The following is a 23,151-nucleotide window of genomic DNA, read 5'->3' on the forward strand; positions in this document are numbered from 1 at the left end:
TCAGCGACCATGGCTCACAGGCCCAGCCGCTCCGAACGGGGCATGAACCCGTGTCCCCTGCATCGGCAGGCGGACTCTCAACCACTGCGCCATCAGGGAAGCCCGACAGAGACTTTTTAAAATCAAATTCCTATGGCTAGGACCTAGCCTGGCAACTGAAGTATACTTGATAAATAAAAACTCAGAAGACTAGTCATCAGCTCTTAATTTTAATTAAAATTGATAGTTTCGATTAAGAACAGGACTAGAATAGTGTTTACAATCAACTTCTGAAAAATCACATATATATAAAGGAAATAAAACAGGTCAGCAGAAGTCCAAGAAAGGTTCAGCTTGTAGTATTGCATGTGGATGAAATATGCTGTTCAGGGTAGCATAATACTTAGGCCACACAGGGCAAGGAGGAGGAGACAAATACAGAGGACAAACCCCTAGTTAGTATTTATTCTGGATTCTTCAGTGAGCTCAAAAACATGTAGTATTTTTGAAACATTCAGCTAGAGCTCTTTACAAGGATTGACTGTGTCTTCAACACCTTTTAGTTACAGCCATGCTTTTCATTCCAAATCATGCACAAGTTTAACGTACAGCTTCTACCTCACATAATGGGACGTCTGTTAAATCAAAACCACCCAGTGCCACAGGCCATGAAAAGTGGGAAAGGGAATGAATTTCTACTTTATACAATTTTAGGGAATAGTACTGTGGCTATAGTTTACCCTTTCAAGCACTCTTCATTTTGGTCATTTATATTAGAACATGAAGAAAAGTTGACAGTGAGTACAAATGGACACTAAAAGTAATTCCTAGGCTACTAGTAGAAAGTAAAATAAAATTTAAAAAAAGTCCCCTGCCACGTTCACAAAGGTGGCATAACTGTATGGATAAGAAAAAGGCTGTAAACTTATAGAAAAGATAAACTCTGGCTTCTAAACAAATTACAGAATTGATTTTGCCTTTACTCTTGAGTGTTATAGAGAAAAATGTAAACCACTGGACCTAGTTACCAAAAACACACATCCTCCAAAGACGAGGGATGACCTTAAAGTTTGGCCTGAGCTAGTTTTGTCTTCAAGTTTTCTCCGAGTTTATCCATGAACTCAAATGTATTCAAGTAGTCAGAACGCTGCACACTAATAGCAGAGGAAAAAGAAAAGAAGGAAATTTAGTTTGTCTTTGATCTGGTGGCAGGTAGAGGAAAAGTCCTAGACATGCTACTTAAAGTAACATTCTATTTATTTCTAGAAGAAAACTGATTAATGTGAACAAGCTATAAGTTTATGGCCGATGACTGCGTTCAAGGTTCAAGGGGCTAACCCAGGTTTACAGGCAGTCTGAGCAGAGGCTGGGCCACACACACACTCACAGGAGGTTCCTGGCCATGTAGCTTTGAGGGTGAAACTGCCTCAGAGCTTCATTCAGACTAATGCCTGGGACACTGACATCATCCCACTTCTTATTCCTCATTCTTAAAAATAATAGAACATATCCAGGTACAGTCATGCTTTTACTCATATCCCCACAAAATGTCACATGTCCTCAAAAAAACCTTTAGTAAAAAATTTATTCCTAAGTATTTTATTCTTTTTGATGCTATCATAAATAGAATATTTCAAATATGTTTTTCAAATATTTCCAAAAAAATAGTTTTGCTCCCACTGTGAATGTGATGGTTCTTCCATTTCCATTTTTGTTTATTGGTGGTGTAAGGAAAAGCTACTTTGTTGTTGGTTATTTATCTAGTATCCAGCTACCTTAGCCTTTTTTTGTTGAATTGTTTGAATTTTATAGATATATAATTTATAACCTGAAAATAAAGACAATTTCATCACTTCTTTTCACATTAAAAAGCAAAAGAAAAGCTTTAGTGCTCTTATTTCTACTTTTGTCTTACTTAAAAAGCAAAAGACAATGGACTGGCTATCTAATCCTGCTAATAGGTGCCTATTCAAATCGGCTTGGAAGTAACACACCCATAGGAACATTTCAAACACTGTATTCTTGCTGGAAATTTAAGATAAGAAAGATGTAGTGATGGAGTGTATCCCCATTACTGAGGTATACTGACCCTAACAGAGATCTCTGAGGACACATGGATGGGACACAGGATTGGTGTTAAATTTTAATATTGTTTCTTGATGTGAGTCATAGTAGCCAACTTTGATTGAGGGAGGAATCCCTGAGCAGCAGCTGATCCAGCTGGGATACAGGCTACCATGTTCTCAAAAAAGTCCTGGGCGATACATGGGCCCTCAAGTATCTGACTGCTGGTTACAGATACTTAAGGAAGGGACTATGATAAACCGGACATCTTATACCTGCACTGCTTACTTTTCTTACTGTAAATTGAAGAAAATAAAGAGGTAGAATAAAATAGTCTTGGGGGTCCCTTTGTTTCTAAATGCCTATAATTTTCTTGTTAAATTAAGCAGAACCTTGCCACCCACTTGACTGTAACTAGATCAGGGGTGAGCAAACTACAGCTTGGCCCATGAACCCAGTCTGGGCCGCAGCCCAGTTCTGTACACAGGGTTTGATTGGAACACTGCCACACCCATTAGCTTGTGTCACCACTGACTGCTTTCCTGCCATGGAGGCAAAGTTTAATAATTGCCGTATGTTCCACAAAGCCTGAAATGTTTATTATCTGACAATTTACAGATGTCTGCTGACTCCTGAACCAGATGACAAATACTAATTCATGCAACTCCAAAAAGCACTTGATATTTTGAGTCCAGTGAGGATAAATGGTAATTTGACCACAGAGCTTAGGGCATCTTATACTTACTTGGGTAAACCTTTAATACAAGCAGCCAAGTCCTTGGTCATGAAGCCAGCCTCAATGGTCTCAATACAGACTTCTTCCAAAACCTTTGCAAAGAAGCTGAGGTCTTTATTGTTATCAAGTTTAGCTCTGTGGGCTAAGCCTCTGGTCCAGGCAAAAATGGAAGCTAAAAGAGAGGGAGAAAAAAAAAGCACACTTCAATCACACTGGTTAGAAATATTCCCAAGTGCCTCAGTTCCCCAAAATAGAACATTTGTTTGTTTGTTTGTTTAGGTAACTGACTTCATTGGATGCTACCTGCATGAGCTGTAAGTTTTAGGAAAGTTGGAAACATTTTACCAAATTGAAACTTTTCAAAAAACCTGCACTTTTGTAGAGGAAATGTTTTGGATTTTGTTAGACCTTTAAGAAAGCACATATTCAGGGTAGGAATACATGACGCTGAAGGCATTTATGAATTTGGAAAAGGTCACAATCTCTTCTACCTCTTGTCTATATTGGTCTCTTCTCCTCTTTCCAGGCTATAATCTGTTTAAAGTGCTATCCCTAAAACCTAGTTAAAAGGATCTAACAATGTGGCTCTAGATTCTTAGCTACATGTGACATTTCACTGCAGCAGAGGAAAATGAAAATGCTTGTTGATAACATTCTTCTCTGTAAGGAATATTCTCCCACAAACTGGAAAAGCATATATTGTGTGTATTTTAAGAAACATATTAAAACAGTTCTTATGAGTAGAGCAAATCAGCTGTTTGGTGATGATTTTATACACAAGGCACTGGGCAGTCAAAGGAACACATCTGAGCCCCTTTGGAGATTTCTACTCTGGTTGGAAATCAATGTAGCAGCAAACAATATCTTACCAATGGGATTGGTGGATGTCTCCTGTCCTTTCTGGTACATTCGGTAGTGACGTGTTACAGTCCCGTGGGCAGCCTCTGCTTCTACTGTCTTGCCATCTGGACAAACCAGCACACTGGTCATCATGCCAAGAGAGCCATAACCTATGAGTGCAGAACATGAAGTGTGGGATTCAACTGCATGAAGAGCACTGGGTCTCCCAGAGATGAGAGAAAATGACTTCGTCTTGACCGGTCTCAGTGAGCAAAATAAACATGAGCACATGGAGTCACCAATAATTCTTCTGCCTTTCAGAAAAGGCTGTGCTTTTACTTCACTTATCTACCTCAGAGGCACCTGCTCCATGATGAAGAACTCATGGTCTGACTGCCTGCATTCCACCCTAGTTCCGTGACTCCCTAACTACTGTGGCTCAGTTTTCTTACCTGTAAAATGGGAATAGTAGAAACGCCTATTTCATAGGGTTGTTGTGAGAACGAGATGAATATGCATATGTTCGTGACTATATATGAAAAGAATACATATTCCTATTCCTTAGACTAGTACCCGCCACAGAGTAAGAGCTCAATATATTACTGTCATGCTTACGTGCAGATACTCTGCTGTTCCAGGAAAAATAAAGATTAATGAGTTGTCTCCTGCCATCAAGCTGCTCACAGGCTCATGTGGGACTGGGAAGAGAAAGCTGATTAAAAACAGAATGGGATGGGGCTTCCCTGGTGGCACAGTGGTTAAGAATCCGCCTGGCAATGCAGGGGACATGGGTTCAAGCCCTGGTCCAGGAAGATTCCACATGCTGTGGAGCAACCAAGCCCATGTGCCACAACTCCTGAGCCTGCGCTTCAGAGCTCGTGAGCCACAACTCCTGAAGCCTGCGCACCTACAGCCCGTGCTCCGCAACAAGAGAAGCCACCGCAATGAGAAGCCTGCGCACCGCAACGAAGAGTAGCCCCCGCTTGCCACAGCTAAAGAAAGGCTGCACGCAGCAACAAAGACCCAACGCAGCCAAAAATAAATAAATTAAATAAATTTTACAAAAGCAACAACAAAAAACACAGAATGGGATGGGTCCAAGCACCTCCCACTCGCCCCTGCTCTCTTTCACAGCCTCCCCAGAACGACTCTATTCTGTTGTTTCTTATTCAGAGAACCACATTACAACTTATAAGTCCATACAATTGATTTTTCTTCTTTTCTTCTTTTTTCTTTTTTTACACTCGAATTCCAAGAACACTTTTCTCCATTTTTGCTACCTCCCAATAACACCTGTGGAGTTAATAATGCAAATTTATAATAGGCTGCTACTTTGTTTGAGAGTAAGTAAATAAACGCTTTTTAAACTCATCTTTGAGTACAATGGCAATTTCTGTGCTGAATTAGCAGCTCCTTTCCTATCACTGTGTTGGTATGAGGCTTTAGTAGAGTCTCAAATATTCATTGATTGGAGACGTTTAGGGCCATATCCACGGTGAATGTGTCTATTTATATTAGGAGACACTAGTTGGTACCACTGTCAAAACTGAGGACAGAAATAAAATGTTTGGTGTGAGTCTAAAGTAGTTCATGCCTCTAGAGAAGAATGAACGTAAGAACAGCTCGGCTGGGGGCTTCCCTGGTGGCGCAATGGTTGAGAGTCCGCCTGTCGATGCAGGGGACACAGGTTCATGCCCCGGTCTGGGAAGATCCCACATGCCGCAGAGCAGCTGGGCCCATGAGCCATGGCTGCTGAGCCTGTGCGTCCAGAGCCTGTGCTCCGCAACGAGAGAGGCCACAATAGTGAGAGGCCCGCGTACTGCAAAAAAAAAAAAAAAAGAACAGCTTGGCTGCCTTTTAATCTGTTTAGCTACGTTGAGGTCACCTTTATCTACAGGTACTGCTCAGACACAGAGCCTTGGTTCCAGGTATCTTATCGGTGCACTGCTGGACACTGCAATTCCACATTCCTATTTTGAAATCCTTTGAACCTCCATAACTTGACAATTACATTGGAGATATCCCTCCAGATACCCTCTTCTTTTTTTTTTTTTTACCCTCTTCTTATTGCCATGAGGACATTTAGAAATGATGGAATGATTTGGGTCCCTTTCTAAGAATTCTGATTACCAGGAAGCTTTTTTACGCACCACAGAATCACCACAAAGCAACACTCCTTCCTCTGCTGCATTCAATATAAACGATTGTGAGGACGTAAGAGAAACAGAAGGAGGGTAAAGAAGGAGAACTGGGTAACTCATTTATCTGACATAAAAGTTATGTTTAACCAGGCAGATTTACTGATTTTCAAACTGATAGGAGATGATTAACTTTTCATAAGAGAAAGAAAAAGTAGTACTTCCTGGGGAAAAGCAAACATAATTAAAGCTACCACAAACATTCATCGGGGGAAATTCAGTTTACACAGCTACCCTGAGTAACTGAAGTTGGAGGGCAACTTGGTGCTGACGAAATCAGGGAAGGGAGCATTTCTGCTCATTTGGTCCTTATCTCTGGCATGAAGCTCCTGATTCCTGGAATTTCTGTGAAAAGCCTGGGGCTTCTTTGCTCAATTCTGTGTGTTTCAAGCTAAGCAGTAAACACATGTGTCTTACAGGGTGACAGAAGAGCCGTCAAGGCTGGCAAAAGGGGCATGATCTGTAACTGTCTCCAGATGAATGGGCTCTCGGAGGGAGGCCCCTCGCTTAGGAGACAACCCTGGGCCCTCCTTGCCCGAGTCCCCTAGCTTTTCAGGTTCTCATCAGAAGGCAGATAAGGGTGGGGGTGGTTTTCAGATCGGGCCGCTGGGCTACCATTGGAGGCAGGGAAGCTTCAAGCGGGGAAAGGGCTGAGACATAAGCTATGTCAGCCTCTGAGGCTGGAGCCGGGAGTCTCAACCCATGAGTTAATTCCTGTGCGTCCCTGCCAGAAGTCGCCTGTCCAGTCTGAGCTTAATCTCCTCATCTGTCAGCCTAGAAGATGGACCTGGACGCCTTGCGGCGTTAACATTTCATGACTTTTAGCAGCAAAGGACTACAGAATCCCCCTTCCTGTACCAGAGAGCTAGCAGGGCACGACCTGTCTGCTGCAGGCCAAGCCCACCTCCACTTGGTTCTCCAGCTCCTTACCTTGGGCCACGGAGTCCGACTGCACATCCCCATCATAGTTTTTACAGGCCCAGATGAAGCCTCCTTCTGATTTCATAGCTTGGGCCACCATGTCATCGATGAGCCTGTGCTCATACCAGATATTCTGAGCTTCAAACTGAGATTTGTATTGCCTAAGAAACAAGAAAGAAAAGAGAACAACAGACAAAGAAAACTGGTTTTGTTGGGATACCATGTGCCTCTCCAAAGGAGTTGGGGTGGGGTTGGAAGCAGCACATTTTAGTTGAAGCAACACAAATTTGGGAACCAGACAGACATGGGCTCAAATCTCTGCCCACTCATTTTCTAGTTGTGAAACCCCAATTTCCCCTTCTGTAAGGGTGACTTCATCCACTCTGCAGAGATGTGAGAATTAAACAAGACGGTGGAGTGTTCCAAGTACTACTTTTACAGTTTTCAATACACCACTAATGAGATTCATGAGATTCAGCTTACTTTAAGAATGTAATCGGGGAGAAAAAGACTACTTTACTGCTCAATATCATTCAGGAAACTAGGACAGCTTCTAGGTTTGATATAGATAGATAGTAGAAGGAGGAATTAAAATGTTTCAGGAAAGATACCTAAAATCCTAGCCGTGGCCTGAATGCTCGTATCTAAACGGGAGGGACGCCATCTTAAACGTCAACAAGTGCTCAGGTATTGTTGAACTCAAGGTTGTTATAAATGTAGACTTAAGTTCAAATGACTCCACTAAAGCAGAGTTTTATTTATTTATTTTTAATAAAATCAATCAATTAATTAATTAATTTAAACTTTTTGGCCCACGGCTTATGGGATCTTAACTCCCTGGACCAGGGATTGAACCCATGCCCTAAGCAGTAAAAGCGTGGAGTCCTAACCACTGGACCACCAGGGAATTCCCAAAAGCAGAGTTTTATTTATTTATTTATTTATTTGCTGTACGTGGGCCTCTCACTGTTGTGGCCTCTCCCGTTGCGGAGCACAGGCTCCGGGGCCATGGCTCACGGGCCCAGCCGCTCCGCGGCATGTGGGATCTTCCTGGACCGGGGCACGAACCCGTGACCCCTGCATCGGCAGGCAGACTCTCAACCACTGCGCCACCAGGGAAGCCCCCAAAAGCAGTTTTAAATCTTAACAGTGGGCTTCAGAAAGAATGGAAGTGGGCCCAAACTCAAACTCACACCCATGAAAAATCAGAACTTTCTATCATTAACAGGGTACCTTTACTCACACATTAAATAACTCTGGCCCTGAAGAAAATAAACATGGGGCCTTTATCTGAGAACACACTTCCCTTCTAAAAGCAATTCAAGAGTTTCGTTTCACTCCTGTTAAATCTCAGTTTTGTCCTTATCTGAATGGGATAGTGATGGTTTTCACTCAATTTGTCCCACAATCAAAGGGATAAGCATACAAATTCTATATTATAAATGCCAGCTTATGTGACAAAAAAGAAAAAGAACTGTAGTTACTTGTCATATATCTCCTGAAAGATGTCTTTAAAACGTCCATCATATTTCTTTAGAATAGTGTTTTTGGTGCTCAGATACAAAGGCCAATTCTTAGACAGAGCCATCAGGAAGGAACTGTGTGCAAAATCTTTGATTGCCTTATCTTGATTGTACATCCCCATGGCAACACCACCACCCTCTGTGGGGGGACAACAATGAGGGAAAAAAGAAAGGTAAACAGGGTACAGTTGTAACAAGTCTATATACACCCACCACCCCCAAAACACCCAATTCCCAGCTCTCATGTCTGAGTCCAGGCTTCAAACTTCAATATTCCATAAGTTCTTGAGACACATAATCAGAGGAAAGTCAGTTCTAGGTAAGGACATTCTAACTTGTTCTGAAAGGGCAACATAAATGAGAAAAACATGGTCTTTAGGATCCTAAAGTTCTTGAAATACCGAAAGCTACTGAAACGAACCAGAAATACACTCAAGAGTTGAATAATTTTTAAAGTCTCTTTTCATACTTTAAAAATTTCAAGCATGTTTTTTAAACTCTAAGTGTGAACTCAATCCTTAGCTACTGAGAAAACTTTGCATTTCAAATACTGGATGAAAATTCTTGTAATTTCCTGGCGGATACTGAAAGTTCATTCTGTCATTGGTAGAAATAATTACACTCCATGTAATCACTGGTGTTTCACAGCTCTTATTGTTTGAACTTTGTTATTACTGAAAGCTAGAACTTGAATCTGTGCCACTGCCCAGGGCCAGCTTGGGCTGAGGATGTTAGAGCTGCTGAAACTGGCCGAACTAGAGTCCATTAAAATGATATGATTTAAAGGAGTCAAGGAAAACAACAGCTAGGTAAGTTTTGAGGTTTTGTTTGTGTGAGTGCTTTTAAGAACCTTAACAGTGGAGAAAGAGGGTCCTCTGTTCTTTCAACAGCTTTTGGGAGGGATCTGCCATAATGGACCTTAGAAGCAGCAGGACGGGGTGCGGGGGGGAAGAAGAGGCAAAAAAACCAAACTTTCCACTTTCACAGAACAAATACTCAGAAGGACAAGAAGAAAACTTCAGCAAATAAATAATGCAGCCATTTTCAAATACAAACCCTACCAGAGCCAAAGGGCAGGATTACATGACAGGCGATTTGGGGCTATTAATGTTTAATTTGTGCACAACAGACTCCTGTCAACCTTCCCTCCATGTTTTAAGAGAGACGCATGTTTATCTACTTGCATTTCCAATTATCTATATGCATTTCCAATTAAGTGGCTAGTTCTTTTTATGCCTTTAGCAATGCCACAGGAAGCCATGGCATTGATTTTGAGTCCTATGGAAATGTTGTAGATTCAGGTTGTATTTTTAGGCAGCCACACAGTTTTCACAGAACTTTAAAAAAACCAGTAATAACGCTGTCTAAACGATCTGCTAAAAAAATGAAAGATGTAGCTCATGGTGGACTTACACATACCTGTGAAGTTATGTACCAGGAATGTCGTTTTGGGGGATCCATCGCTTGGCGTGTAGGATATCTCTACTTTTCCAGGCCCCGGGACAACAAAATCAGTTGCTTTGTACTGTATGGGGGAAAAAAGGTATATTAAAAAAACAAAAATAAAAAAACCCCCCACAAAAACCCAAAACTGTCCTAGCTAATTAGTGGTAGTACACATTAGAAATCAATATTTATCAGGGGCCTACCACGCATGGGGCAGTTTTCTGAGTACAGATATGGGTATGAGAGAGAATAACAAAGTATTTCCCCTTATGAAGCTTAAGACCTAACAAAGACAAAAAAAGAAGTAACATTAGAGCTTTCAAATGTCAAAAGGGGGCACAGATAAAAAATGCTATTGGAGGGCTTCCCTGGTGGCGCAGTGGTTGAGAGTCTGCCTGCCGATGCAGGGGACGCGGGTTCGTGCCCCGGTCCGGGAAGATCCCACATGCCGCGGAGTGGCTGGGCCCATGAGCCATGGCCGCTGAGCCTGCGTGTCCGGAGCCTGTGCTCCGCAACGGGAGAGGCCACAACAGTGAGAGGCCCGTGTACCACAAAAAAAAAAAAAAAAAAATGCTATTGGAAGACAGAGGAAGACGAATGACTATAACCTGGAGGTCAAGGAAGTCTTCTTTTAGGGAGATAATATACCAGCTGTAGCACTGAAGATGATGATGAGAATGCTAATGCCTGGTTCTCACTATGTGACATACTTTAAGTGATTAACTTGTATCCCTTATTACCTCATTTGATTCTTCCATCAATCTTACAAGGGAGGAACTGTGATGTAGTGGAAATAATGCATCTAGGGTCAAAAGACTCGGGATCTGGTCCTTGGACCTTCAGGACTCGGTCTCTTCATGGTAATCACTGCTACTAATGCCCAGCCCAGGACCTGTCCACATGAAGCAATCATTCTGAAAGCAGCTGCAACAGGCTGACGACCCTTAGGAAAGGGCCTGTGGAGGACTGCTACCTTGGGTATGGAAAATGTGCCCAGCCCACACTAGGCTTATGTCAATCTTTGCTGCCTTGTATCTTCTTCAATGGCTTAGATTAGAATACTTTCAGGGTCAGGTACCAGCCGATGCCAGCCAAATCTATTTGTCTGTTTTGTGTAGAATAATACTAATAACAGCTGGTAGAAAAGCTGTCAGATAACGATACAGATTAAATATCTACTCTATGCAGAATATTTCTGACATATAAAGTCCTTCACTATGGGTGGTAATTGATTCCCATTTCTCAAAAGGCAGAAACCGAGGCACCAAAGTACAATAAATGCTTTCTAGAGGTTTGGAATTTTCAATCTAGACTTTAATAAATAGAATGACCATTCTTCCAGGTGACTGATGCCAAAATAATAATTGAAAAAAAAAAAAAGGAAAAGGACATCATTGAACTCGTAAGAACTTAAGAGTGGTGTTCCCAGGGTTAGTGAGCTTGTAGCACTCCCATCTACATCCCCTCTCCTGGGCCTCTGAGAGGTATCTGTGAAGGGACTGGCCAGGATGAAGGGATAGTCTGAGCCACACGGTAGAACAAAGTGAACTACCCCTCAAGGACGACCTGGTGACCCTGCCCCCAGGAACGGAGAGTGGTCTGCTCTACCCATACTGTTTTGAAGGACGGCTACATCAAAGCCTCTGGGTGTCAGCATCAGGGAGGCTTGTTTTTAAGGCTCTTTTAAGACATAAGCTGCTTTCTATGAAAGTCTAAAACTTCAGTTTCAACACAGAACTTTTATTTTGTTTAGCTGGCAATTTTTGTTTAATTTGGCAACAAGCCTACTTGTATAGAAGTACAGAAACTGTACTTTTTTGTTCCCAAGCAGGAAGGGAATGTTTTAAAGAGACTGTTTTCAACTACTGAGTCAGTTTTTCCTTTTATGCATGAAACGATCATGTTTAATATAATCTTCGGTAGTTCTCAACTCTGTCTGCACACTAGAATCTCCTGGGGAGCTTTAAAATGCCATGGAATTCAGATTTAGCTGGTGTAGGGTGGGACTCAGGCACTGGAATTAAAACAAACAAAATTTTTTTAAAACGCGAAGCAAAATAAAACAAACACCAAAAAACCTGTAAAGGGACCTTACTGTACAGCCACAGGGTTGGCCGAACCACAGGAAATTCTCTAAATAAAAATGTCTACATCATATGGTTTAATCTAATAAAAAGATAAGGAAGAAAAAAACATGCCTGAAAAACATCATTTGTGTGGAGACAGGTACCCATCTGTAAGTTTATCCGTATTTACTTTTATCTAAATGTATACATACATTCATTTCTCATTCTGTACCCACTTAATGGGAGTAGATAAGATAAAATAAAGATAAGAATAAAGCACATATAAATCAGAACTGCTGGGCAGTCAAAGCCCGTGAAAAAATAATATGGATTTTTTGATGATGGCCATTCTGACTGGTGTGAGATGATATCTCATTGTAGTTTTGATTTGCATTTCTCTAATGATTAATGCTTTGTGACCGCCTGGAGAGGTGGGATAGGGAGGGTGGGAGGGAGACGCAAGAGGGAAGAGATATGGGAACATATGTATATATATAATTGATTCACTTTGTTATAAAGCAGAAACTAACACACCATTGTAAAGCAATTATACTCCAATAAAGATGTAAAAAAAAAAAGAATATGGAAAATCAAGTTATGCCAACACCACTTACTTGATCGCCATAAGCATGACGACCTATGATGATGGGTTTTACCCATCCACTCACAAGTCGGGGGATATTTTTGCAGATAATAGCTTCTCTGAACACAGTGCCACCCAGAATATTTCGGATGGTACCATTTGGTGATTTCCACATTTGTTTCAACTTGAACTCCTCTACCCTCTTCTCATCGGGGGTGATGGTGGCACACTTGACACCAACGTTGTATTTCTTTATAGCTTCTGCAGCGTCCTTGGTGACCTGGTCATTGGTGGCATCACGATTCTCTATGCCTAAATCATAGCTGGGAGGGAAAAATTGTAAGCGTAACTTTCCAGGCAAACTGACAGGAGACTGAGGGTACGCCTATTCTATCCCCATGCACCACTCTGTGCATGGTGATGGCATGCAGGGCCTGCCCTGCAGAAAGTGAAAAACTCCATATGTACCCAAATCCGCTATGTTTTAGCATTAGTGTATCCTAGACACAGAAGATGGCTGCCAACTAAAGAAAAAGTACCAAGAAAGGCTGGACTGCTAGGCCACGCATGCCTCCCTGTGTGTGGGAAGCTGTCTAGAAGGAAACTAAATGGAAACCACTGCGCTCTGCCCTGCAGCCTGCTCTTCACCATAGAGGCAATAATAATAGCACACCAGCAACCTTTCTGCAGACTGCCTTCCGCACGATTAACATAAGAATGCAAGCCCAAACATTAATTTTCCCTTAGTAAATATTGTGCTCTAAAAATAAAGGGGTCAGAGGGTTTCTAGTATTTTGGCACTGAAGTGTTGGGAGTTACAGATGAGACGGACACTGCCAAAAAAAGCTAATGACCCCTTCATTAATGACAATTAGTCATATGAAGAAGCTTTCCCTACATCTTGGGCAAATCTCTTTCTTCTGGAAACAAGCCTGCAGTTTATAGAATAAGTAATGGAATCCAGCAGTGGTTTTATAGACCCCAGTGAATTATAGCTTAATACACACCAACACCCAGACTGCAGGTTATTCAGAGCAGGAAAGAATGCTGGTTGTCCATGAAGTATAGAAAAAGACTGTAAAGCTTTATTTAAAGTATGTAATAGTTTGCCAAAAGCAGGAAAAACAAAACAGTAATGAACAGTTTATTTTGTTCTCCAAGGCTTTAAAAGTTTTCCAAATTTTTTCAGCCTTCAAAACTTGCTGAACCATTAAGCCTCTAGATTTCTTGCTTCAGTTCCTGTATTTTCCTTTCCTTAGATATCCCAACTTGTGACGGAAATGCAAAAGGGAATCCAATCTTACAATATATTTCCAAATAATAATTCCAAACTGCTTTGACTGTTTTGGCTTCCTCCCTCCCCTTGAGGGTGTATCGTGCATTTGCATTAACCAGACCTCCTTAGGAGATATCCTTCCTTCTTAGTCTTGTAAGGGGTCATGATGACCCACTGCTTGCTTTGTACGCACAGATGTGGATTGTGTGTAAACTGTCAATACATGATTTGGGTCAATACAACCCTTTACTTAACTGCTCTTTCACCTCTAGCGGGCAGAACAGTCCTCAGAGCTTTCTGAAAAACTGTCTCCTGGGTTATAATCCTCAAGTTGGCATGAATAAAATTTTCCATTTCTTTGTTAGATCGATTATTGGTTAATTTTTTTTTCATGGACATTTACAAAGCCACTGACTTTCTTATCTTATGGTTTAGGGAGTGCTCAATATCTATAAATGTCTACTCCTAACTCAAACAAGCAATGTGGTCAGCAGTATTTATGTTCATAGGAAACATTTTTCATCAGAAGAACCTGCCAGCAAATTAGTGGATTTTTTGCTTCTCTTCTTAACATTTCTAAGCGAAAAGAATGAATAAATGGCCTCGATTACTGCCTAGCCAACAGAAAAGAAAACAAATGAATCACTCCACTCCCCTCAAAAAGAACCAATCATGTAATAATAATAGCAATTTTGGAACAACTTACACTTGTTTAAGTCTCCAAAAATTCTTTAGTCTTTAGCCAGTGACTCTTTGCCTTCTAGGCATAATGACTGTCCTTTAAACCTCCTTATGCCTCTATACTAAAGCAGCTCGAAAGCACCTTTGCAGCTACTATACTGGGAAGAGCTCTGCAAATTCACCTATTATCATGTAAAGTGTTTGTAAAATGCTTCTTTAACCACTTGGATGATTTTTTTTTTAACTTTAATTAATTAATTAATTAGGGCTGCATTGAGTCTTCGTGGCTGGGCTTTCTCTAGTTCCGCTTAGTTGCAGTGCGGGGGCTTCTCATTGCAGTGGCTTCTCTCGTTGCGAGCACGGGCTCTAGGCACGCAGGCTTCAGTAGTTGTGGCGCACGGGTTTATTTGCTCCGCGGCGTGTGGGATCTTCGCAGACCAGGGATCGAACCTGTGTCCCCTGCATTGGCAGGCGGATTCCTAACCACTGCACCACCAGGGAATTCCCTGGATGATGTTTTTATAGTGTCATTTCCTGTGTGTTTGGTGGACCTCTGCAGATATTTGCTCCCTCCCTCTCATGGCTGCAATATAGATATTATCCACACCTTAGGCTTAGAATAATTAAAAAGGGCATTTAATGACAACATGTGAATTAAATGTCTACACCCAAGCAAATAACAGGTCCTCAGGACAGTCTGAGGAATAATTCTGGGTCAAGGCAAACACGCTTACAGTTGCCAATAGTTTGGCTGAAATGTGTTGTTCAACATATTACCCTGCCAGTCTTCAGCCACTCCACCCCTGTGAAAATTCTGTCTCTACCTAGTCCAAATGTACAAAGAGCATGAGCAAATGTATGAAAAACATAGGGGGAAGAAAAATGAAAGAATTCCATAGAGATTTTCATATCTGTCCCCAAATACTTTTTTTTTTTTTTTTTGCGGTACCCGGGCCTCTCACTGTTGTGGCCTCTCCCATTGCGGAGCACAGGCTCCGGACGTGCAGGCTCAGCGGCCGTGGCTCACGGGCCCAGCCGCTCCGTGACATATGGGATCTTCCCGGACCGGGGCACGAACCCGTGTCCCCTGCACTGGCAGGCGGACTCTCAACCACTGCGCCACCAGGGAAGCCCCCCAGATACTTTTAATACAGGGTAAAGGCTCCAATCTCCAGGACACAAATGATTTACGGAACTTCTGAAAGGTTGGGGTTGTATTAGATAATGTCAAGAATTCTTTCTGTGCTACAATTGTATGAAAAGGGTAAAAGACAAGGAATGAAAAAGACAAGGAATGAAAAGGAATGTTTCTCCAGGTGGAGATGAGCTAACAGACCCCCAAGCCATGAACCACCAGGCCAGAGAAGGTAAACAGGACACATCCTGACCCACTGAAACTAACATTTAAGAAATGTCACAGAAATTTCACAAGCTTCTCAGTTCTTCCCCTTTAAAAACAACCCCAACTCAAAGACCAATTTGGAGTGGATCTGAGACTCATCTCCCACTCCCTTCTTGGCGCCCTGCAAATAACCCCTTACTTTGCTGCAAACACCTACTGTCAGAGTTTGGCTTTCTGCACCAGGGGCACACCAGTTACACATTCATTTGCTTATAAGCTCACCAAAAGCTTTATACACAAGGTACAGTGGTATCTATGTAAAAAAGCGACTTATAACCTGAAATCACACATGCTTTCTGACTTTGCTGCTTGGCAGAGTGATTCATTTACCTGTGCAGGTCCAATTCCACATAGGGAAAAATAAGTTTCTCTTTAATCAACTCCCAAATGATTCGTGTCATTTCATCTCCTTGCATCTCTACTACAGAACCGCCTTGGATTTTTTGAGACATTTTGACTTCAATAAACCTTCAAGAGGAAAAATGATAAGACACATATCTCATCATTTGCCTCATTACCATGCAAAAACAAAATACAATTTGGTGACTTCTAAAAGAACAATTCATAACAGCATGACTGAATAAACAGCTAATAATAACAATTACATTAACCATTAGAATCGAATACGTTTGCTGTATAAAGCATTGTGTTACATGCTTCTTGTGTGGTTTCTGAATCAACACTCACAACAACCCTGTAAGATGGAAATTATTTTTCCATTCTACTTTGCTAAAAGAAAAAAAGCTTTCGCAAGGCCATCCGGCTGGAGGGTCGGCTGGAAGGTCGGGGGAGCCTGAGCTGGTCACATGCCCTTAATAATGTAATCATTATTCTTGACTGTTGGTTTGTCCTATAAAATGAGATTATTTCCACAATATCATGTTTATTTGAAAACCTCTATCCAACTCCTCATTCTACTGGGCCCTCAAGAGGAGCAGAATGATGTGTGCTACTATTTCCCCTCTTTTAAGAGGCTGTTTTGGTTAAAACAACTATCCTTGAGGAGATTCAACAAGTTCCAGCGACCCATTTTAAAGAAACTTTAAGTCCTTTTAAAAGTGAAAGATGAAGAATTCCAGGTGGAACTATATTTTCCTAGAGACAATAACGGATATTGGGGATGTCACACTGAATACAAAGTGATTTCTCAGAGAAATCTGTACGTATAGAGGACTACTGTCCAGGACACGCCCCTGTCCTGTCCTCGGTATCCCAACTCGTGGACTGTTCTTCTGGCGGTTAGTGGGCAAAGCTGCCAGTGGGTGGGACAGGGGATTGGAATTGTTCCAGGAAGAGGTGTCTTCTTGGGATGTGGGGGGATGCCAGATTCAAGTCAATCTGATTCCCAGAGAGGGCAGGGGTACACCCTTTGGATGAGGCTTAAAGAAAGGCGTGTTTCCTGAGAGGCAGAGGAGGCCCTGAGCCTGCTAAAGGTTCCCTTTCATGGTGCTCTAATGGAAACTTTTTTTCTCCCCAGCAACATAACTGCAGATTGCTTTTATTCTTTTAAGTTATGGCTGAGGACTGGAAGTCAGGAGAACTGACTAAAAAGATATGAAGTAAGAGGCCTGTAAACAGTATTTCTTAAAAAGTTAAGCTAAAGTAACTTGGTCTTTAAATTTTAAAACGTAATGATTAGTAGACTGTGAGCTTCAGTTCCTCACCACAAGCCAGGACATATTCCTAACCCCTAGGCCCATTTTCACTTCCCAATTTCTAACTCTGGGATCCTGCTTATCAGTATTTAGGAGGTTCCCTAGACCATTACTGGGGAACCATCTGGAACTCAACTAGAATAAAAAAGTGAACAAACTGGTGTGAATGAGTCAGCTACTTCCCATTTGTAATTTCAAATATAATTTAAAGTACAGCTTAAAGTGTATGATTTAGTCATGCTGATCCCACTGTCACATCTGTCCTTGTATTTAAAACAAAACAAAAAGAGGCAGCAAACTTATCTTAGTTTTGATACATTCCTGAGGCCATACTCCTACGTAGTATTATGCAAGGGCTATGATGGCTAATTTTCTTTGACGGCAAATACAGTTAATAAAAGGTCATACATCATACTTGAAATTTCAATAATGAGTGACAATGTTTTTTAGTTAATTATTTTCTTCTCAATTGAAACAAACACTTTCTGCAGTAATCTTTCTATATTTCATAATGCATAACTGAAACATTTCATGTTTTCTTCACATTACTTATCCATTACATTTTTACTATCTTTTCACGAAAAAAGTGAAGCTTTATTGTAGACTCTGGCTTACTACAATGTAGGACACTATTTTATTTCTCCTAGATTTGAATTCCATGCAGTGAGCATTAGACACCACTGAATTCACTTTCTACCCTAGTCCCTCAGATTTTCTGTCTCCACCCAAACCCTGACTTCAGAAGGAAGGCCTTTTCCAACAAGCCAGTTCATTTATTCTGAAAGCAGCTGAATTCCAATCTCCTGACACACATGTGCAATGCTAGAAAATAAACCTGGACTAATACAAAGTAGTTTAAGAAAAAAGAGCTGCTCACCCTGTTTAATTTTATTTTCATTATTCCCAAAATTTTAGCCACATTTTTTGGGGGGCTGAGTTCATAAACTACATTAATTTCTGGGAACCCCCCCCCAAAAACCAAAGTCTCTTGAAGAGAAGTCTAGACTGAAAGAAGCAAGTGCAGTTTATTGTTGGAAATATTCCTGACTCACTCCCTTGCAGTGGCTCCGACCACTTCCAAGACCTCCAAGACCAATTAAATGCAGTATTGCCATATCAAAGAATGGGAAAAATTGCTAATTCTCACCTTTACAATTTCTAATCACCCCAACTCCTCTCAATTTTGCAGACTCAGCTGAGTGCAGTTTATCTCCTAAAACAAATCAAAAAAGGGAAGAGAAAGGTAAGGTACAAGGCACTTCTGTCAGGAGAATTTAGCTGATTTCAATACGGGCCAGGCAACCCGGTTTGTCTGGTTTAAAGTACAGTGCTGAGTGTACCCAGGCGGGGCAAAGGGCAGTTTCAGGTCCGCAGGCACCTTTCAAATAAAGTAAATATCTCTGCACACACTGGAGGGTGCGTCCGTGTGGAGTCCCGGGTTCGTCGTCCGTTAGCTAGTCTTGTGGTTTGCACGTCCTTAGGGGACGCTGTGACCAGCGGGCTCATGGCCTGCATGCGTCCTTGTGGCCACTATGCAAGAGGGCTGCAACCGAATCTGGCTCGGTTTCTCCTTCCAGGTCTCCACGTCCGCCCCTTCCCTCCCAGGTGCCGGGACCTTTAAAACCCGGGCGCCAGGAGCAGGCCGAAGGACGCCTCCCCCAGAACTCGAGAAGCCGGCGGCGGCGTGGTTTCCTCCACCCTCACTCCCTCCCCGACCGCCACCAGGTGGCCTAGCGAATGCCCCTCGCCGCCCCCCTTCAGGCTCCCCAGGCGGACGCATCCAGCTCGCCGCACCGCCAGTCCCAGCAGCCCAAGGTCGATGCACACTCCCAAGTCCTCCAGCTCCCGAGGCCGCACGGTTTCTTCCCCGTAAACGCAAGACTTCGACTTCCACGCGTCCCTGCATCCTCCCACCCCGATTTTCCTTTCTGTTGCAGGCTTGGCCTTCCGTTTGTCATGGCATGCAACCTTCCGCCGCCCGCTTTTCGTCCTCCCTTGTCTAAGAGCGGGCCTTCTACACATCCAGGCATCCAGCACCTTCTTCCTCTCCATTTCCAAAACCACGCCCAATACCCGGATTTCTTTCCCCTGCCTTGCGACCACGACTCGCCGCTAAGTTGCCCCTACCATACCCAAGATCTGAGCTTCCTTCCTTTTTCCCACTCCAGCTATTGACAGAGCCTCCCCACAAAAGCCAGGGGCCGGAGACGCCCTTCGAAGCCTGCGGTTACCTGCAGGAGAAGGTACGCTGGCGATGACCCGGGAACGCCACAGCCCTCACACGGTTAACCCCACAAGCGCACACTCTGGCAATCCCAGCTGCGACCCAGCTGTTTCGGCTTCCGACACGGCCTCCGCAGAAACCGAGAGCTGGAACGGCCCCGCTTCCAGGCTTTTGTCCCGACCCAGGCCCGGCCCCCTCAGTCCACCTCCCGGAGCTCCGCCCCTGCCCCGTCGCCAATCGCCGCGCGCTGACCCGCTGAGATGGGCGGGGCCAGGGGCCAGGGGCGGGTCCCGGAAGGCTAGGTCGAATTCCGCGGCGAATTCCAAGCGCTCAAGGTGGGGAAGGGCTTGCAGCGCCTTTGGAGTCGGCCGCCACTGCTCTACGGCAGAAGGACGAGATTGCCACCTGCAGGCTGGGGAGCAGGGTACGCCTGGGCTGGTCTTCTGAATCCTCCGCCGACAACCTAGGGCCCGACGGAGTGAGTTTCCACGTCTGCAATAAAGGCAAACCGGGGACGGCGCGGTTCGGACCGATCCCCTTCCCTGCGCGCCCCGGCTGTGTGGTAGACTGAAACGCGCTTGGACAGAAGGAAAAGTGCCGTGGGCAAGCGTGACATCGCTTTGGGGGCTTCGCGCAGCTGAAATGCAAAGGGTTGAACAGTTGCACAAGCAGGCATGGTACAGTAAATTTTCGCCACCGACGATGACTAAGTCTTTAGAGCTTCGGTATCTATAATTTCAATTACTACTGAGTACTGTAAGTAAACGCAGTCGTCATTTGCATTAGAAGATAAGGATAATGAGATTATTATCTGGGTTCCAGAGAAGTTCAAATAAAGATCGGAAGTCTTAGAGAACAGTGGATTAAAAAAAAATTCTGTCCGCTGCAGGGGATTATTTTTTGTGTATTCTTTATTCTTGAAAACATGCAAGGCGGGGGAGGAGTATTTTAGATCGTGATTTGTAGGATAATCGCATGCTTGGTCCAGGATTCAATGCCCCCAAATTTAGTTTTTAAAATTATCTCTAATATCGGGTTATTATTATTACTCTTATGAAGGGTACTATGCGAGGTGCATTTTGGTCACTAGAGGGCACTGGTATTTTTCCCAAGAGAAAAGGAAGAAGGAAAGCATACGCAGCCTCGCGCTTGTTGATTATTGAGATGGATTAACTGAAAGTAGCGGTCACTTCCATTTATTCCTATAGAACTGATTATAGAGGTATATGGTCTTGTATTTTCATCTCTAATTTGAGACTCCAAATCACCTGAGATTGTAAATTTACTCTATATTATATCAGGCTCACGTTATTACCCCTTGTCCACTGCTAAAATTATTTATATTCATTCTTGTTCCAGAAAGGATTTAGAGCAACCTTCAAGATACATACAGTATAGCACGACAAAGGACATTGAATATAGGTGAGGAAAAGGTAGAATAAATACAGGAAATTGTACAGAACCAAGGTGAGTTTAATCACAAAATGTATTCCATCAAATCCTAAACAGTGCCGAAAGGGGGGCTACAAATTTGGCTCTAAGCCAACGTGGGAGGAAAGGTAACAGCGTTACCTTTCTAAAAATCTAAAACAGCGTTTCCTAAGTCAGTAATGTAGGAAGTACTTTTCAACTGAAAAGTTTTTTTGTAGATCCCGAGCAGTGACTTATACTAATATATACAGATATATGCTCCTTATGCTGATAGCTCTCATACAACTATAAAATAACAAACTTATAGACAAAATGACTAGAAGCAAAACTATAAAAAATATATTACCATTGTCAACATTAATTAAATGTAAAAAACGATGCTTGGCTGAAATTAAATTACTGCTTGCAATTTGAATATAAAACTCACTGCTTACATTCTGGTTCTTTTGAATTTAGCTTGGCTTTTCCACTGGATGCCATGTGAGGATTCATTTAGAACACCAGTCTTCCAGACTCACAGACATAGAGAACAGACCTGTGGTTGCCAAGGGGGAGAGCGGGTGGGGTTGGAAGGGATTGGGAATTTCGGGTTAGCACATGCAAACTATCATGTATAGGATGGATAAACAGCCAGGTCCTACTGTATATCTCAGGGAACTATATTCAATATCATAAAACAGATTAGAAAAGAATATAAATAAGAATGTATACACCTGTATAACTGAATCACTTTGCTGTACAGTGGGCGATCTCTACTGGGCTATCTATTCTGTTCATGTGATCCCTTGGTCTAATTTATACTTTATTGTATGTTTATGAAATATTAACATCACCAGGCTAACTACAAGAGGGGGAAATTTTTTTGTTTGTCTTTGTTTCTGGAAGACATAGACTTGAGCACGTTCACGGGTTAAGGAGGAAGGAGTCATTGGAAAAAGAGAGGTTGAAGAGACGGCACAAACTTCTTTAACAGGGAAGACACTTTGTACTCTATTATGAGTTAAAGACACTTTGTACTCTATTATGAGTTAATCACTAAAGAAATGTTGCCTGTAAGCTTAAATTATACATAATGGCCCATCTCTGGGAATCCTGCCTCCCAGGTAATGAGCATTAAGCTAAAATACCTTTGTTTAGCTCACAGGAAACATCCTGACCAGGCGGATCTGTGGATGACTGCAGGGAGGAAGAAATTAACACATCTTCTATGGAGGCTGACTGGAACCAGGAAATGTTTGACTTCACTCCCTCCCCTTTTAGTATAAAAGAAGCCTGAATTCTAACTCAGGCAAGATGGTTCTTTGGGGGCACGAGTTAACCATCTTCTTGGTTTGCTGGGTTTCTGAATAAAATCGCTTGCCCCAACACCTCGTCTCTCAATTTATTGGCCTGTCGCGCTGCCAGCAGTTGGAGCTTGGACTTGGTGACCCTCCCAGGGAAGAGAGGAGAGACTGGATTGAGAGCTGGGAGGATTGAGCAGAAGAGGCTCTTTCCTCCCAGAAATGAGGGCAGGAGTCAGGCCAGGGTGGATGTGAATGCAGGTAAATGTGATTGGGGTGGTTAGGTAGTTAGGGATCGCACCCAACACCTCGGCTATTTCACTCAGTAGATGAGATTCTCTTGCTGAGAATGATAGTCAAGATGGTGTTGGTGCGGAATAGCAGTAGTGAGGAATGGAAGAGGAAGTTGACTGCTGACTCCTAGGAAGATTGCTGAGGGGCTCAGCTAAGAGTGGTGACTGGCATTGATACTGCTATCAGCCTTCAGGCTTCGATGCTACTCTCCAGTGGCTGAAAAGATCCAGCTCAAGGAGAAATGGGTGGGAACTTGCCAAAACTCTTGGGGGAAATGGGTCTGCAGAATTTAATTAAAACAGCACCTCACTTTGGGTTTCACTTCCTTTCTGACTGCCCCTGCCAAGTCCCACAATCCTGTCAGCAGGTTTTTTTTTTTTTTGTGGTACGCGGGCCTCTCACTGCTGTGGCCTCTCCCGTTGCGGAGCACAGGCTCTGGACGCGCAGGCTCAGCGGCCATGGCTCACGGGCCCAGCTGCTCCGTGGCATGTGGGATCTTCCCAGACCGGGGCACGAACCCGCGTCCCCTGCATCGACAGGCGGACTCTCAAC

The 23,151-nt window shown here is 42.9% G+C and overlaps 1 protein-coding gene across 1 annotated transcript; it reads right to left on the bottom strand.

Moving 5' to 3' along the window:
* Positions 1 to 201: 201 nt before the first annotated feature.
* On the bottom strand, positions 202 to 19,728 carry IDH1 (isocitrate dehydrogenase (NADP(+)) 1). The gene is made up of 10 exons (XM_082841753.1): positions 19,602 to 19,728; positions 18,518 to 18,583; positions 16,046 to 16,183; positions 12,388 to 12,679; positions 9,681 to 9,786; positions 8,223 to 8,400; positions 6,748 to 6,899; positions 3,649 to 3,789; positions 2,789 to 2,951; positions 202 to 1,133 (listed from the first exon to the last, which is right to left on the bottom strand). The coding sequence occupies exons 3-10, from the start codon at positions 16,165 to 16,167 to the stop codon at positions 1,043 to 1,045; spliced, it is 1,245 nt and encodes a 414-aa protein (XP_082697879.1). The 5' UTR covers positions 16,168 to 16,183; positions 18,518 to 18,583; positions 19,602 to 19,728; the 3' UTR covers positions 202 to 1,042.
* Between the last annotated feature and the right edge of the window lie 3,423 nt (positions 19,729 to 23,151).

This window comes from Leucopleurus acutus (genome assembly GCF_964270905.1).
Source record: "Leucopleurus acutus genome assembly, chromosome: 6".
NCBI classification, from domain to species: domain Eukaryota; kingdom Metazoa; phylum Chordata; class Mammalia; order Artiodactyla; family Delphinidae; genus Leucopleurus; species Leucopleurus acutus.